This window comes from Puntigrus tetrazona, unplaced genomic scaffold (genome assembly GCF_018831695.1).
Source record: "Puntigrus tetrazona isolate hp1 unplaced genomic scaffold, ASM1883169v1 S000000151, whole genome shotgun sequence".
Lineage (NCBI taxonomy): Eukaryota > Metazoa > Chordata > Actinopteri > Cypriniformes > Cyprinidae > Puntigrus > Puntigrus tetrazona.
This window is the reverse complement of record NW_025047827.1, coordinates 65,001-80,000: the sequence shown is the minus strand read 5'-3', so window position 1 is coordinate 80,000 and position 15,000 is coordinate 65,001. Positions and strand designations below refer to the sequence as shown.

Genomic DNA, 15,000 nt, shown 5'->3' with positions numbered 1-15,000 from the left:
TTCTAGTAATATACAGTCAAATAAAGTGTTACCAAAATATTACTTGAAATTAAATATTTAAAAAAATTATTATTATTATTTTGGCTAGTTTTCTTTGAATTTAAGTTGTTTAATAACAATGATTAAAACAACATAAAAAAAAATTGGCAATTTTTTTTAGGTTAAAATACTAAAATAACAAACTAAGATAAAACTTGTCAATTTGTGAAAAATATATACGTTTTTAGCTAATGTTTTTATAAATGTATTTTCATTTAGCATTTAGCATTTCTTTTTAATTTCTGTCGAGTACTAAAATAGCTAAAACTAAAATACGAAAAACCCTAAAACGTATTTAATTTGAGCTTATTTAGCTATTTTCAGTTCAACATTTCTGTTTTTCTTTTAATTTGATTTGAAGTACTAAAATAACTAAAACTAAAATGGAGAAAAGTAAACTTATTTAATTTTTCTGGTTCATTTGGCTATTTTAAGCTCATTTTTTTTCTTCGATTTGTTTTCTTTTAATTTAAGTTAAAGTACTAAGTGACTAAAATAAAAAAAAATTCATTTAGTTGAAGTAGCTAAAACTACTGAAGAATTCTAAAAGCATTTAAATGTTTCTACATTTAGCTATTTTTATTTATTTATTATTATTATTATTATTATTATTATTATTTATTATTATATTATATATAAGTGGAAAATAAACTAAAAAAATGCAACTCGAAAATTCTCATTTAACTTTAATTTATGTTGAAGTAAAATAACTGAATAAAATAAAAACGATTTAAAAATGACAAAAAAGTAAAATTAAAATATAAAAATTAAACATGATTCTAAATACTTACAAAAACTACTAGTATATAGTAAAAATATCTTCATTTGCTATCTTTCATTATTACACATATGTAATGGAGGCAATTAATATATATATATATATATATATATATATATATATATATATATATATATATATATATATATATATAAAGAGAAAAACACCTAGAATATTAAAAAGATGAGTTTGTCTGTAAAACATGGCTGGTTTTGAACATAAACAGCAAAAAAAATAAATAAACGCCGACCAGTAACACTTTTTGAGATTAAGCCAACAGCACAATGCTAAAACAGACCAATGTTCACTAAACGTATATAGAAATTATATTGCGTTTCTTCTGAAATGAATCTAGTCCATTGTTCTTTAATAACTGCAGGCTGTAGCAGACTGCTGCATGAATGCGTCACGGGTGCGTTTATCTGCGTTTTACAATGGGTTTAATGTCAGAACTATCTGTTTTATAATGCAGATTTTAGTCAAACAGATTGAAAGTGTGTGTGTGTGTGTATGTGTGTGTGTGTGTATGTGTGTGTGTGTGAGAGAGAGAGCTGTATGAGTGTGTTTGAAAGACAGGAAAAGAGCGAGACACATCTGATGAATGATGGTTTGAATGGAGACTGACATTTTCCAGAGAAACACCTCCACAGACATCAGGTGTGTGTGTGTGTGTGTGTCTGCAATCCACTTACTGAGAGATTCCCTGTGTGTGTGTGTGTCCGGTGAAACAGATGAGAGGTGACAGGGTGAATTAACTCAGAAATGTAGATGCACACACACAATAACAGATTTAATGAATGCACACGCTCTGTCATTTGCTTTTGTCTCTATTCACTCACTCACGCACACACTCACACACACACACACACACACACACACACACACACACATGATTTCCATCAGCTCACTTTTGTAGTTTTTCTCCCGCATGCTTGATTCTCCTTAAACACACACACACACACACACCCACACACACAGACGGTGGGATGTTGAAACGGCTGGTAAAAACATCAGCACTGAACTTTCCCTCCGGACGGATCCAGGATCAATTTTCATAAATTGCCCTGAAGCCACACGCACTCAGATACTCATATATTCACCCTAAAACTCAGACAGGAAGTGAGAGAGTGTGTGTGTGTGTGTGTGTGAACCTGGCAGAAAGATTTGAGATAAAGGCCAAAAACATATTTAAAATAACTACATAGACTGAATTGTTCGGCCAACATATTGCAACACACAGTACATACTCAGACCTGAAACGTGTGTGTGTGTGTGTGTGTGTGTGTGTGTGTGTGTATCCATGTTTGTTTTTGTAATGTATTACAAAAGTCTTCTCTGCTCACCGAGACACTTGAACAAAAAATACATAAAAAAATTGTGAAACTCGGAATTGCCATATATAAACAATGACATATAAACTAACAATTACATCAGAATTATGAAAATAAATTAAGGAGGGAATAAGTTAATTAAAATTGAAAATAAATTCTATGTGAACATATAATAACTAACAACTGTAAAAAAAACTAACCATACTGACTATGGAAGTGACAGATTTTTTTTTAAAGTAATTGTGAGGTTTTATGTGAATTCTGATTTATAAACTGAGAATTGTGAGACAAAAACTCAGAATTGCGGTAAACTCATAATTTTGACATATAAATATAAACTCGACATTGCGACAAATAAACTCAGAATTCTGAAAAAAACTCGAAACTGTGACATAGTAACTCAGAATTGTGAGTTTATTATAAAATAAAACAAGCGAATCATTTTATTGCAATTTAAAATAACTTTTCTATATGAATAGATTGTAAATAACTAACAATACTGGCTATGGAAGTGACTGAATAAAAAAAAGGTTTTATCTCAAATCTGTTTTATCTATAAACTCAGAATTGCAACAAGCTCAGGATTGCGACATAGACTCAATTGCGACATATAAACTCAGAATTGCAAAATATAAACTCAGAATTGCGACATAGACTCAGAATTACGACATATAAACTCAATTTAAACATATAAACTCAGAATTGCTATAAACTCAGAATTGCGACATAAACTCAGAATTGCGACATAGACTTAGAATTGCGACATATAAACTCAGAATTGCGACATAAACTCAGAATTGCGACATAGACTCAGAATGCGACATAGACTTAAATTGCGACATAACTTAAATGCGACATTTTCATCTCAAATCTGTTTTAAACTCAGAATTACATAGACTCAGAATTGCATTGCGACATAAGCTCAGGATTGCGACATAGACTCAGAATTGCGACATATAAACTCAGAATTGCGACATATAAACTCAGAATTGCGACATAAACTCAGAATTGCGACATATAAACTCAGAATTGCGACATAGACTCAGAATTGCGACATATCAGAATTGCGACATATAAACTCAAATTGCACATAAACTCAGAATTGCGACATATAAACTCAGAATTGCGACATACATAGACTCAGAATTGCGACATAGACTCAGAATTGCGACAGACTTAGAATTGCGACATAGACTTAGAATTGCGACATATAAACTCAGAATTGCGACATAAACTCAAACTCAGAATTGCGACATAGACTTAGAATTGCGACATATACTCAGAATTGCGACATAGACTCAGAATTGCGACATATAAACTCAGAATTGCGACATATAAACTCAGAATTGCGACATATAAACTCAGAATTGCGACATATAAACTCAGAATTGACATAGACTTAGAATTGCGACATATAAACTCAGAATTGCGACATATAAACTCAGAATTGCGACATATAAACTCAGAATTGCGACATAAACTCAGAATAGACTTAGCGACATATAAACTCAGAATTGCGACATAAACTCAGAATTGCGATAGACTCAGACTAGACTTAGAATTGCGACATATACTCAGAATTGCTCAGAATTGCACATAGACTTAGAATTGCGACATAGACTTAGAATTGCGACATAGACTCAGAATTGCGACATATAAACTCAGAATTGCGACATATAAACTCAGAATTGCGACATAGACTCAGAATTGCGACATATAAACTCAGAATTGCGACATATACTCAGAATTGCGACATAGACTTAGAATTGCGACATATAAACTCAGAATTGCGACATAAACTCAGAATTGCGACATATAAACTCAGAATTGCGACATAGACTTAGAATTGCGACATAGACTTAGAATTGCGACATAGACTCAGAATTGCGACAGACTTAGAATTGCGACATAGACTTAGAATTGCGACATATAAACTCAGAATTGCGACATAAACTCAGAATTGCGACATATAAACTCTCAGAATTAGAATTGCATAAAACTCAGAATTGCGACATAAACTCAGAATTGCGACATAAACTCAGAATTGCGACATATACTCAGAATTGCGACATAGACTTAGAATTGCGACATAGACTTAGAATTGCGACATATAAACTCAGAATTGCGACATATAAACTCAGAATTGCGACATAAACTCAGAATTGCGACATAAACTCAGAATTGCGACATATAAACTCAGAAATGTACGTTTATTATATAAGGAGGGATTAAATCGCAGTTCTTACAATAAATTTTGCAATTAAAAGGTAACAATTATCTTTTTTAGTTCTTATTTTATGGCAGAAGCAAAAATGAATTACTAGATACAAACTCCGAAATCTGAGAATTTATTTTTTTTTTATATCCCAGGGTTGATGCATTTCAGAACACAGTGACACATGAAATTGAACTTGTCTAGCTAGAATTGTTTTTGCATCCCTATATTTGCGTATGTTTGGTGAGTGTGAACACAGATGGGGATCAGACTGAGTGTGTGTGTGTGTGTTGTGCTCCATTAGCCAGTAGCAGGTTTGTTGCTCTGCAGGAGGTGAGCTTTGTCTGGCAGGCTTGACGCAGTTTACCGGCGTGTGGTTGATGGGTAGCGTGTGTGTGTGTGTGTGTGAGGACCTGTTTGAATGTGCCTCACTCTCTCCTTACCCACTCAAGTCACATCAACTCTCCACCTCTCTCCATCCATCAATCGCTGCTCCCCGGAGTCTCTCTCTCTCTCTCTCTCTGTGTCTCTGTCTCTCGCTCGGATCGATCCAGGCCTTTGAGTCATTGGCCAGTGTTTCTCTGATGCTCGAGTGTCTGAAATCAATCTAAACAACTTTAGGAAGGCGCATTAGAAGCCAAATAAAAAAACTAAGAAGCGAGACTTGTCATAAAAGACAGATCCGTTTTTAATCAAGCTTTTTAATCAGGACTTCTGAAATGGATAGTGCGGGGTTTGAATGCTGATTGGTCATTCCGACGTTCCCGTCATGCTAAAACACACACCATGTACGGGCTTTTGTGGTGTGAAACGGAAACCTTTTAGAAAAGCAATAAGGCTGAGTTATGTAGCATGTTCGTTTAGCTTGCACAAGGTCGTTGGTTCTGTTATCAGGAAATGCATGAAATGATAAAATGTACATTGATGAAATTTAAGTCTAAATATTTATGATGTGGAAAACACTGCTGAAACTGTAAGGAACTGCGTTTATATTATTTATATAATAAATTAGTTTATAATTTGTATTATTCTTTATATTAATTCTACTATTATTCATTAGAAATATCACTAAATCTTTCTTTATATGTTTTAATTTTAACAGTAGATCTCTGCTTTGCTTCAACATTATATTTATTTCATTGCGAATAAATTTTAAAATAAATTTCTGTATGACTATATTATACTAGATTTCTCTTGTTTTGTTGTAAATATGTCCATGTAGATATTTGATACACTATATCAGGCTATTAATGAAAAGCATCTCTCGCAGCAAATCATACTGAGAAAGAAAAGACTACTGACTACCAACTGCATAAAAAAACAACTACATAAAAGTCCTTCGGATAAAGTCTGACCCAAGAGTTGAAAAGGTCAAAGGTCATGACCTCACGTTGATCCCAGATCCTTCCCTTCTGCTCTGATGACCTCGTCTAGGTAAATCACTAAAACAGATTCCAGAAAAAAATATGCGGATTTGAGAATAAATAAATTGGATTTCGTAGGGCCTTGTAATTTTTGCGAACCTTTAATAAATGTGTGTTAAATGTTTGGGCTCTCTCTTACACCGATGCCATGCCAGGTGAGACGCAAGTTTTTGGCTTGTTTCAGTCTGAAATTTATTTTTTAAATATCCTTAAAATGCAATTTGTAAAACAAATCAAAAAAACACATTTCCATACGGTCCAAAAAGTCTAAAAAACTATTTTAAAAATGCATCACAGACTTTTAAATAAGTCACTATTTCCTTTGTTCACTTGTGATAAAATTGATATTTTTTCATAATTTTTAAATGAGCAATTTTTCTCTTGTTTTGTTGTTAATTTGCAAACATGTGAGTATTTTCCGCACCGCACCAAGCAGTTAACGAATCGCATCTCCTTTCGCTGCAGGTCATACCGAGACTGAAAAACCAAGCACATAAAAAGCCTTCGGAGAGGAGACAGTCTGACCCGAGAGTTGCAAGGGTCAAAGGTCATGACCTCACTTTGAACCCAGATCATGTTCCACACCTTCCCCAACAAATCGCGAGCGCAGACGTCGGTGAGCATGGAGAAGACGTACTCGCTCACGGCGCATTACGACGATTTCCAGGAGATCAAGTACGGCAGTCGTTACAGCAGCAGCACGCTGAGCAACGGCATGAGTCTGCATCTGGGCGGGTCTTTGGACCGCGGGCGGAGTGGGCGGGACAAGGGCGCGGGCGTGGCCAGGGGCGTGGCCGTGGGCGGGACTCCGGCCCGCTGGAGCCGGCGTGAAATCTGCCTGCTCTCTGCTCTAGTGTTCGCGGCGGGGATGTGCGTGATTCTCGGATGCATGCTGGCGCTGAAGTTTCTGTCTCTGGAGGCGCAGGACTCTCAGTGTCGCCAGGATTGCGTAAAGCGTCGCTCGCTGCTCCGGGCCGCGCGATTCGTCCAGGGCAACGTTGACCCGAGCGTCCAGCCCTGTCACGACTTCTACAGCTTTGCTTGCGGCGGGTGGCTCCGGAGACACGGGATACCGGAGGATAAACTGAGCTACGGGATCATCACCGCCATCGGAGAACAGAACCAGGAGAAGCTGCAGCGCCTCCTACAGGCGCCGGTCCACAGGAGAGAGACGGACAGCGCCGAGAGAAAGGTACACACAAACGCTTTTTTGGTACAGTATGTAATTGTTTATATTATATTTTAATCTGTTTCGAGATACAGTTGAATCAAAAGACACCATTTCTCCCATTATCAGAGGTTATTTGCTAGAGTAATAAAATATGACAAGAACTGTGAGTTAAACCGTCAGAACAAATTCATCCGGATAGCTTTGATAGTACACAAATACACAATTAGATGATACCAATTTAGCTCAACTAATTACCAAGCAGTGCTTCATTTTGTTCAGTGTGCGGGGTGAAAAACATTGCATTAGCAATTAAAGAAAAACACTTAACTGAAACGTGCTCAGGTCAAAGTGAAAGAATACCTTTTGGTCAAACACTTTTACTGATATCATTGTATAGTTCCTAATCATTTCAGCCTAGTATACCGCTACTGTTCATTTTCCGTCTGGCTTAGTACATGATATAACTACAGAAGATTTAAGTTTTTAAATATCAAGACTCTTTGGTCGCTTTTAAATGAGATGCTTCCTGGTCTAATTGGATTCAATGATCTATGCTAAGCTACGCTAAAAGTACTTTCACCAGACCCCGAGATCGACAGAATGGATTCAAAAACGGTAAAACTCAACTTATTAACTGGAGAATGAGCCTATTTAGTGTTCCTTTAACAAAATAAATAAATAAATAAATAAAACAATAATAATAATAATAATAATTACCGCTTTTATTTAAATATTAAGTATAAATATTTTATTTCTAATCATGTGATTGTCTTTAAAATTTCTCAGATTTTAGTGATATTCAAATATAAATATCTAATTAATTTATTTTTGTATTATTTATTGAGAAAGTATTATAAAAGTATCAACTTTGAATTGGCAACTCATAAAATATGTACAATTTAGCAGAAATGACGTGTTTATGTTTCATAAGAAATAAATGATACTTAATACTTTGCTTTATTCTTACTTAGGTAAAAAAATTGCAAAATTAAAAGTTTAAAATATAATTTCGATGGTCGTTTTAATTAAAACGTCTTATGTTCTTCCACAGGTGAAAGAATTTTACCGCTCGTGCATCAACATGAAGGAAATCGATCGTCTGGGGGCGGGGCCTATGACTGAAGTGATTGACAGCTGTGGTGGGTGGGACCTGTCCGGAGCTCCTCCCGGAGGGGCGGGGTGGGACAGTGGCTCCGCCCCTGCGAGACCAGATTTTAATGAGATGCTGTATAAGACGCAGGCGGTTTACAGCACGTCTGTGTTCTTCTCTCTCACGGTCAGCGTGGACGACAAAAACTCTTCGCGCAACGCCATACGGGTGAGAGAGCGCGCTTGTGAGCGTCCGAGAGCGTAGTGTCTGCTTCCGAGTAACTTCAGCCGCTGTTTGTGTGGTTGTAGATTGATCAGGAAGGTTTGACTCTGCCGGAGAGGACTCTGTATCTGGGGCAGGATGAAGACAGTGTGAAGGTGAAACGCCTCTCTTCATCTCTCCATATGCTCTTTTGTTCTCTCCGTCTGTCCGTCTGTCCGTCTGACGGCCATCTGTCGCTCGGGCCGTCTCTCGCTGTGAGCTCACGCCTCTAATTGATCGTGTCACAGCTGCTGATGATGTCACAGATGAGCTGGCGTCTCTTAATAATGAAGTCACAGCAGTGTCCCTCTCACTCTCCAATGACACAGCTACAAGCCACAGAATCCCACCGAGAGATCAATCAAAACGTGTCCAGATCATATTTCAAACCAAAAATCTAATTTCTAAATGCTAAGTATTAAGTCTACCATGTATAGATAAGGAACAAATATAAGGTGTTTGCAAATATGAGACTTCTTTCCTCTTTTTAGTTAACCATGTCTTATCTAGATCATTACACTTAAGAAAGACACAAACTTAAAAAATGAGTGAAAAATGATTTTTGTGTGTGCATATATATATATAAATAGGATACTCAAAAGTTTTGCTTTTGTATCTTTGGCAAATAAAGCCCTTTGTATATACAGTATATGTTTTTGTTATCAATCCATCCAGATCCAGATAAGTGAAAAGTTACAAATTATACAAAAAAGCAAACAAATAAATTAAAACAAAGGTTTTTCAAATACTTACTTATTTATCTTTGAGTCTTAAGGTGATAAAATAAAGCTTTTTTAAAAAGTCTGTAAACGTAAGAAAATAATAAATGTAGTCTAAATGTAAATCTTCTTTTGCTTTTTTGTATGAAAAAAGTAATAGATAAAATAGATACTTTAGGTACAAGTATCTTTGAGCAAACAAAGTCATAAAGTATACCTAGATTGTTTTATTATAATGCACCTAAGACAGTAAACATCAGAAAAACAGGATTTATAATAGCTACTTTCATTTATTTATCTTTATGTTTGATTATTTACCAAATCAAATTGGAAGATTTAGCATGAAATCAGTTTCATGTCAGGTGTTTGTTTTTAATAATCATGAAAGAATGTTTTTGTTTTTGGTGGTTTTTTCTCAATGATTTCAGATTCTGGCGTCCTATAAGGCACTGATGGAAAGGTTGCTGAGCATGCTGGGAGCTCACAACGCCACGCTGAAATCCAGAGAGATTCTGGATCTGGAGACAAGACTTGCGAATGTATGTATTGTGTGTGTGTGTGTGTGTGTGTGTGTGCACTTCTTGTTTGTTACTGGGAAAAATTTTATTTGAGTTTTTAGATGTATTTTGTCTGGAACAAACAATCACAATATAAATGTACACTTCAATCCATTGAATCTGTTACATTACTTTTTTTCAGAAAATGTAAATGTTTTATACATAGTCAAGAATTACAAATTATGTTCCGATATTAATAATAAATAATAATGAATCAATATTTGAAGTATAATTTTAATTAGTATTTTGCTTAAAATCTTCTGATTGTATTTACAATTTAGTATAAACGTTCCATGTTATAATCATATAAAAAAAAAAAAAAAAAATATATATATATATATATATATATATATATATATATATTATTTATTTATTTATTTATTTATTTATTTTTAGCAATTTTTAGGAGAGTCTTTGTGGAACAAAAACACAATATAGATGCATCAAACTGGAACATTTACATTTAAATGTAATGCCACTTCGTGCATGTTTGTGTTTTTATATATATCTTTATTAATATTTTTTGTCGTTTTAATAAAGATCACTGTGTCTGAATACGAGGACCAAAGAAAAGACATTAGCAGCGTGTACAACCGAATAACACTGAAACAACTGCAGAAAATGGCTCCAAGCGTGAGTACAGACACACACACACACACACACACACACACACACACACACACACACACACACACACATGCGTTTATATGAAAAATACATACTTATATAATTGTATAAATGTTTCATTTTTACCAAGAGTTTTTACATTATTTCTAAATGTAATAATCAAATGTGACTTACACACAGAGGAAAGACTTCTTATTTCTCTAAATAATACAGTTTTGACATGTTAAGTCAGATGTGACTTGAATTATAGATTATTAGCAGTCCGATCAGTATTGCGCCAAGCCAGACAAACTGTATAATTTAAGGTAACACTACTAACAAAAACTGTTTTTATTCATGCACTGGTCAGTTTTATGATTTCGTGAAATGTTTTCTTTCAGTCGGCTGGAAAAAAAAAGTCTAAAACACACCCTTAAGTGCTTCTCTATTTGCGTCTGTAGATTTCAACTGCAATACGTATATATTTAAAAAGATTTTTCTCCACTTCAGCAGCACCTGCATGCAACAAAACTTAGAGATTTATTCCGCTCTATCTTCTGAAGGTTTTTATAGAGGGGTTTGTTCATATATTATTTGCACAGAATTATAGAACATTTTAATCCTAAAATGTGGTAAAAATGCATGTTTTTTTTTTTTAAATGTAAGGTTTTTTCTCCATTTAGGCAGCACTTACAAACACCAAAACTTAGAGCATTATTCCCAACTGTATTCTGAAGGGTTTTGTTGAGGGGTTTATTCATATATCATTTACATGGATTTATAGAGCTTTTTATTCATAAAAACATGGTGAAAAAGCGAATCTTTAAAGGTGGCGAGTTTGTTTCTCCATTATTCCCAACTGTATTCCTATCTATATTCTGAATGTTTTTACTGAGGGGGTTTATTCATATATCATTTATACAACACATGGATTTATAGAGAACTTTTAGAGCATTATTCATAAAAACATGGTGAAAAAGCGATTCTTTAAAGGTGGCGAGTTTGTTTCTCCACTTCTGCCAAAACTTACAAAAAACACCAAAACTTAGAGGTTTATTCCTATCTATATTCTGAATGTTTTTACTGAGGGGTTTGTTTATATATCATATATTTTTTTATTTATACAACATTTTGTTCCTAAAACGTGGTAAAAATGCATGTTTTTTTTAAAACAAGTATGTTTTTTTTTCCATTTAGGCAGAACTTACAAACACCAAAACTTAGAGGTTTATTCTTATCTATAGTCTTAATGTTTTTACTGAGGGGTTTGTCTATATATCATATATTTTTTTATTTATACAACATTTTGTTCCTAAAACGTGGTAAACATGCATGTTTTTTTAAAACAAGTATGGTTTTTTTTCCATTTAGGCAGAACTTACAAACACCAAAACTTAGAGGTTTATTCTTATCTATAGTCAAGTACTGAGGGCTTTTTTATATATCATATATTTTTTTATTTATACAACATTTTGTTCCTAAAACGTGGTAAAAATGCATGTTTTTTTAAAACATATTTTTTTTTTCCATTTAGGCAGAACTTACAAACACCAAAACTTAGAGGTTTATTCTTATCTATAGTCTTAATGTTTTTACTGAGGGGTTTGTCTATATATCATATATTTTTTTATTTATACAACATTTTGTTCCTAAAACGTGGTAAAAATGCATGTTTTTTTAAAACAAGTATGTTTTTTTTTCCATTTAGGCAGAACTTACAAACACCAAAACTTAGAGGTTTATTCTTATCTATATTCTTAATGTTTTTACTGAGGGGTTTGTTTATATATCACATATTTCTTTCTAAAACATGTCGAAAAGGGTAATTTTTTCTGTTGTGAGAAATCCAAAATCCCCCACAGTCGAAACCTTTAATTCTAGTATGTCATCAAATCAAATAAGAATTTTCAACCTGACTTTATCCAATGTTCAGCTTTATTTTCTGGAATTGTATGGAAAGTAGCGCATATTGAATTTTATAATGTCTCGCTTTAAATAAAAGCTCATAATACAAAAAGTGTTTGCAATTCTCAACGAAATCAATCAACCTGGGAAGTATGATTAAAATCTGTTATTTAAGTTATACTTTAATTTACTTGTAAAGTCTTGCTTATACGTTTAACTTTTAGTTGAGCAGAGCTGTATGCGTGAAATAAATCAGATTAAAGCACAAGATTTATCCCAAAATGTGTCATTGATGCTGAAAATATAAAGTAAACAACGATGTTGAACCTGTTGTCAGAGAGCAAGATAAAGAACAGGTTTATATGCGCCGAGAGTCTTGAAGATCTCTGGCTTCGTAAGAATAATGGCCTTGTCCGATTCGTGGTGATTTTCCCCCAGATGACCTTCCGCCTCGCGGTAAAATTAGAACGCAAACCAGCAAATATCTAGAGCTGCTGGATCTACAAGCCAATCCATTTTTGGCAGGCCAGATCCTCTGTTTAAAACGCAGAACATGGTCCCTAAATGAAGCATAAATCAATAAGCAAAGGGCAGACGGCAGACGCTTGAGGTTTACTGGCTTCTGTATTTCATCGAAAGAGCCGCTCGAGAGAAGCATAAACATTGTGATCTCTTTCTCTGTAGTTTCACTGGAAGCGTTTGTTGGACCGGATCTTCAATGAGAATTTCTCAGAGGAAGAGGAGATCGTCGTTTTGGCCGCTGATTACATGCAGACGGTGTCGGACATCATTAAAACCACGTCTAAACGGTATGAAGTTCCAAAGAGCATGGGTGCGATTTATAATGAGATTCACTTTTTGATGTTTAGCTGCACAATTTGGCCACGTTTTTGTGTGTGTGGCCCAAAAAAAACATGCAATAATTAATATTATTTATGTTACTAAATACAAATTCTAAAATGACTAAATAAAATATTAATTGCAATTTTTCAGTGATGTAAAAGTGATGTAAAATTTTATTATTATTATTTTTATTATTATTATTTATATATATAATTATGAATTATGTATATATATGTAATATATATATATATATATATATATATATATATATATATATATATATATATATATATATATTACTTCACAACTGTGTGATTATATATTAATATGGCTAATAATAATGATAATTAAATTGTTTAATTTAAAATAATGAATATTTAAAAAAATATAGTTGTTGTACTTTTATTTTACATTAGAACTGTAATATTAAGCCATAATATTTAGGTCATCGTTTCTTCTCTTTCAAAAGGTGAACCACTGCGAAATATGCATCACATGTATTAATTAATTCAATGGCAGATTTAGTGAAAAGAATTATTGTAAAGAAACATTTTGAAGCAAGATGACTCACAAAATAAGTTTGAAATGATGAAATATTAGATCTAGTGTCATGAATGAAGACGAAAAATCAATACTTTTTGACACACTTTTAGCATTGCACAGTATAAACAGGTGTGTGTGTGTGTGTGTGTGTGTGTGCGTGTGTGTGTGTGTGTCTTTATTTGAGGTGTCACTGTTGGGTGAACACTCATCTGTGCTGTGGCTGATTAGAATCGACCCACATCGGCCTCAATTGTTTACACACACACACACACACACACACACACACACACACACACACACACACACACACACTATTTCTCTTTCTCTGCGTCTCTCTAGAGAGCAGCAGTCAAGTGCTGGATGTGACAGGGTTAGTGTGTGTCTAGCTGTCAGGTTTCTCTCACGGGAGTCTGTGTGTGTGTGTGTGTGTGTGTGTGTGTTTGCGCGCGCGCTGCTAGTTCATTCGTTGCTGCTATATTTTCTCTGTTTGTGTGAGAATAACTGAATTAGCTTAAACTGTTTTTTGTCTGTTCGCCTCTGTCTTTCTTTCACTCCCTGTCTTTTCTTTGTTTGCGCTGACTGTCTCTAAAATATTGATGAGAATTTAACTTAATTTTACTTAATTGTGACCGATGATTCCTTCCCTTAAAAGAGTTCCTTTAGTGCTTTAGTAAGAATACTATATACTTAATAAATATATTCATATATTTTACAAATATACAAATCTTTTAAATATGTTTGTATATTACACAAATACATAAATATTGTACATTTTTATATTTATATACATTAAATATATTTTTTACATTTATTTTGATTAAAACATATTAATTGAACTTTATTGTGAATTGCTGTGTTTGTTTACTGTACTATTAATTATTATTATTATTATTTTAAGAAATTAGTACTGGAATATTGTAGTTAACTAAAAGAAAATTTTAAGCCGTTAAAAACTTTGTCACTTGAAATATGATACAATTTAACTGAAAAAAAAAAGTTTGTAGTTAACTAAAACTAAAACTAAAATAAAGACATTTTTAAAGTCATTCAAAGTTTTGCGCTTTAAAAATATAATACAATTTTACCGAAAATATTTTTTTGTAGTTAACTAAAACTAAAATTAAGACAATTTTAACCCATTCAATTTTTTTATTTGAAATATAATACAATAAAAAAAGCGTTTAAATAAAAACAAATGCTTTATTTCAGCTAGTTGCAAAAGCAACGTTTAACTAAAAAAAAAAAAAATTTGCAACATATTGTGATTATAATAATCATAAACGTCTTTTGAGCAGCAAATCAGCATATTATCTCATAGCACACGCTATTAAATAAACATTTTGCGATTTTGCCGTGATTTGGATTAAATAAATGCATACTTCTTTCAAAGACACGTAAAGTACGGCTGACCCCTGAAAGAATAAATTTAGCGAGATGAACTTTAGCCCCAGCCAGTTTATAATTTCCCTGATGAGTTTTAAAGGTGGTGGAATGCGTTTAATATTAAAAAGGTTCCAG

General features: G+C 33.5%; 1 protein-coding gene across 2 annotated transcripts in view; it reads left to right on the top strand.

Annotated features, from left to right (window-relative positions):
• Positions 1 to 15,000, top strand: part of LOC122332977 (endothelin-converting enzyme-like 1) — a 67,205-nt gene that overhangs the window by 29,564 nt on the left and 22,641 nt on the right. For both annotated transcript variants that reach the window (XM_043230453.1, XM_043230451.1), the window contains exons 2-7: positions 6,253 to 6,979; positions 8,010 to 8,276; positions 8,357 to 8,425; positions 9,457 to 9,567; positions 10,126 to 10,218; positions 12,781 to 12,905. In XM_043230453.1, the coding sequence (XP_043086388.1) occupies positions 6,362 to 6,979; positions 8,010 to 8,276; positions 8,357 to 8,425; positions 9,457 to 9,567; positions 10,126 to 10,218; positions 12,781 to 12,905 (1,283 nt within the window). In that variant the 5' untranslated portion in view covers positions 6,253 to 6,361. The remainder of the gene's footprint in view (positions 1 to 6,252; positions 6,980 to 8,009; positions 8,277 to 8,356; positions 8,426 to 9,456; positions 9,568 to 10,125; positions 10,219 to 12,780; positions 12,906 to 15,000) is intronic.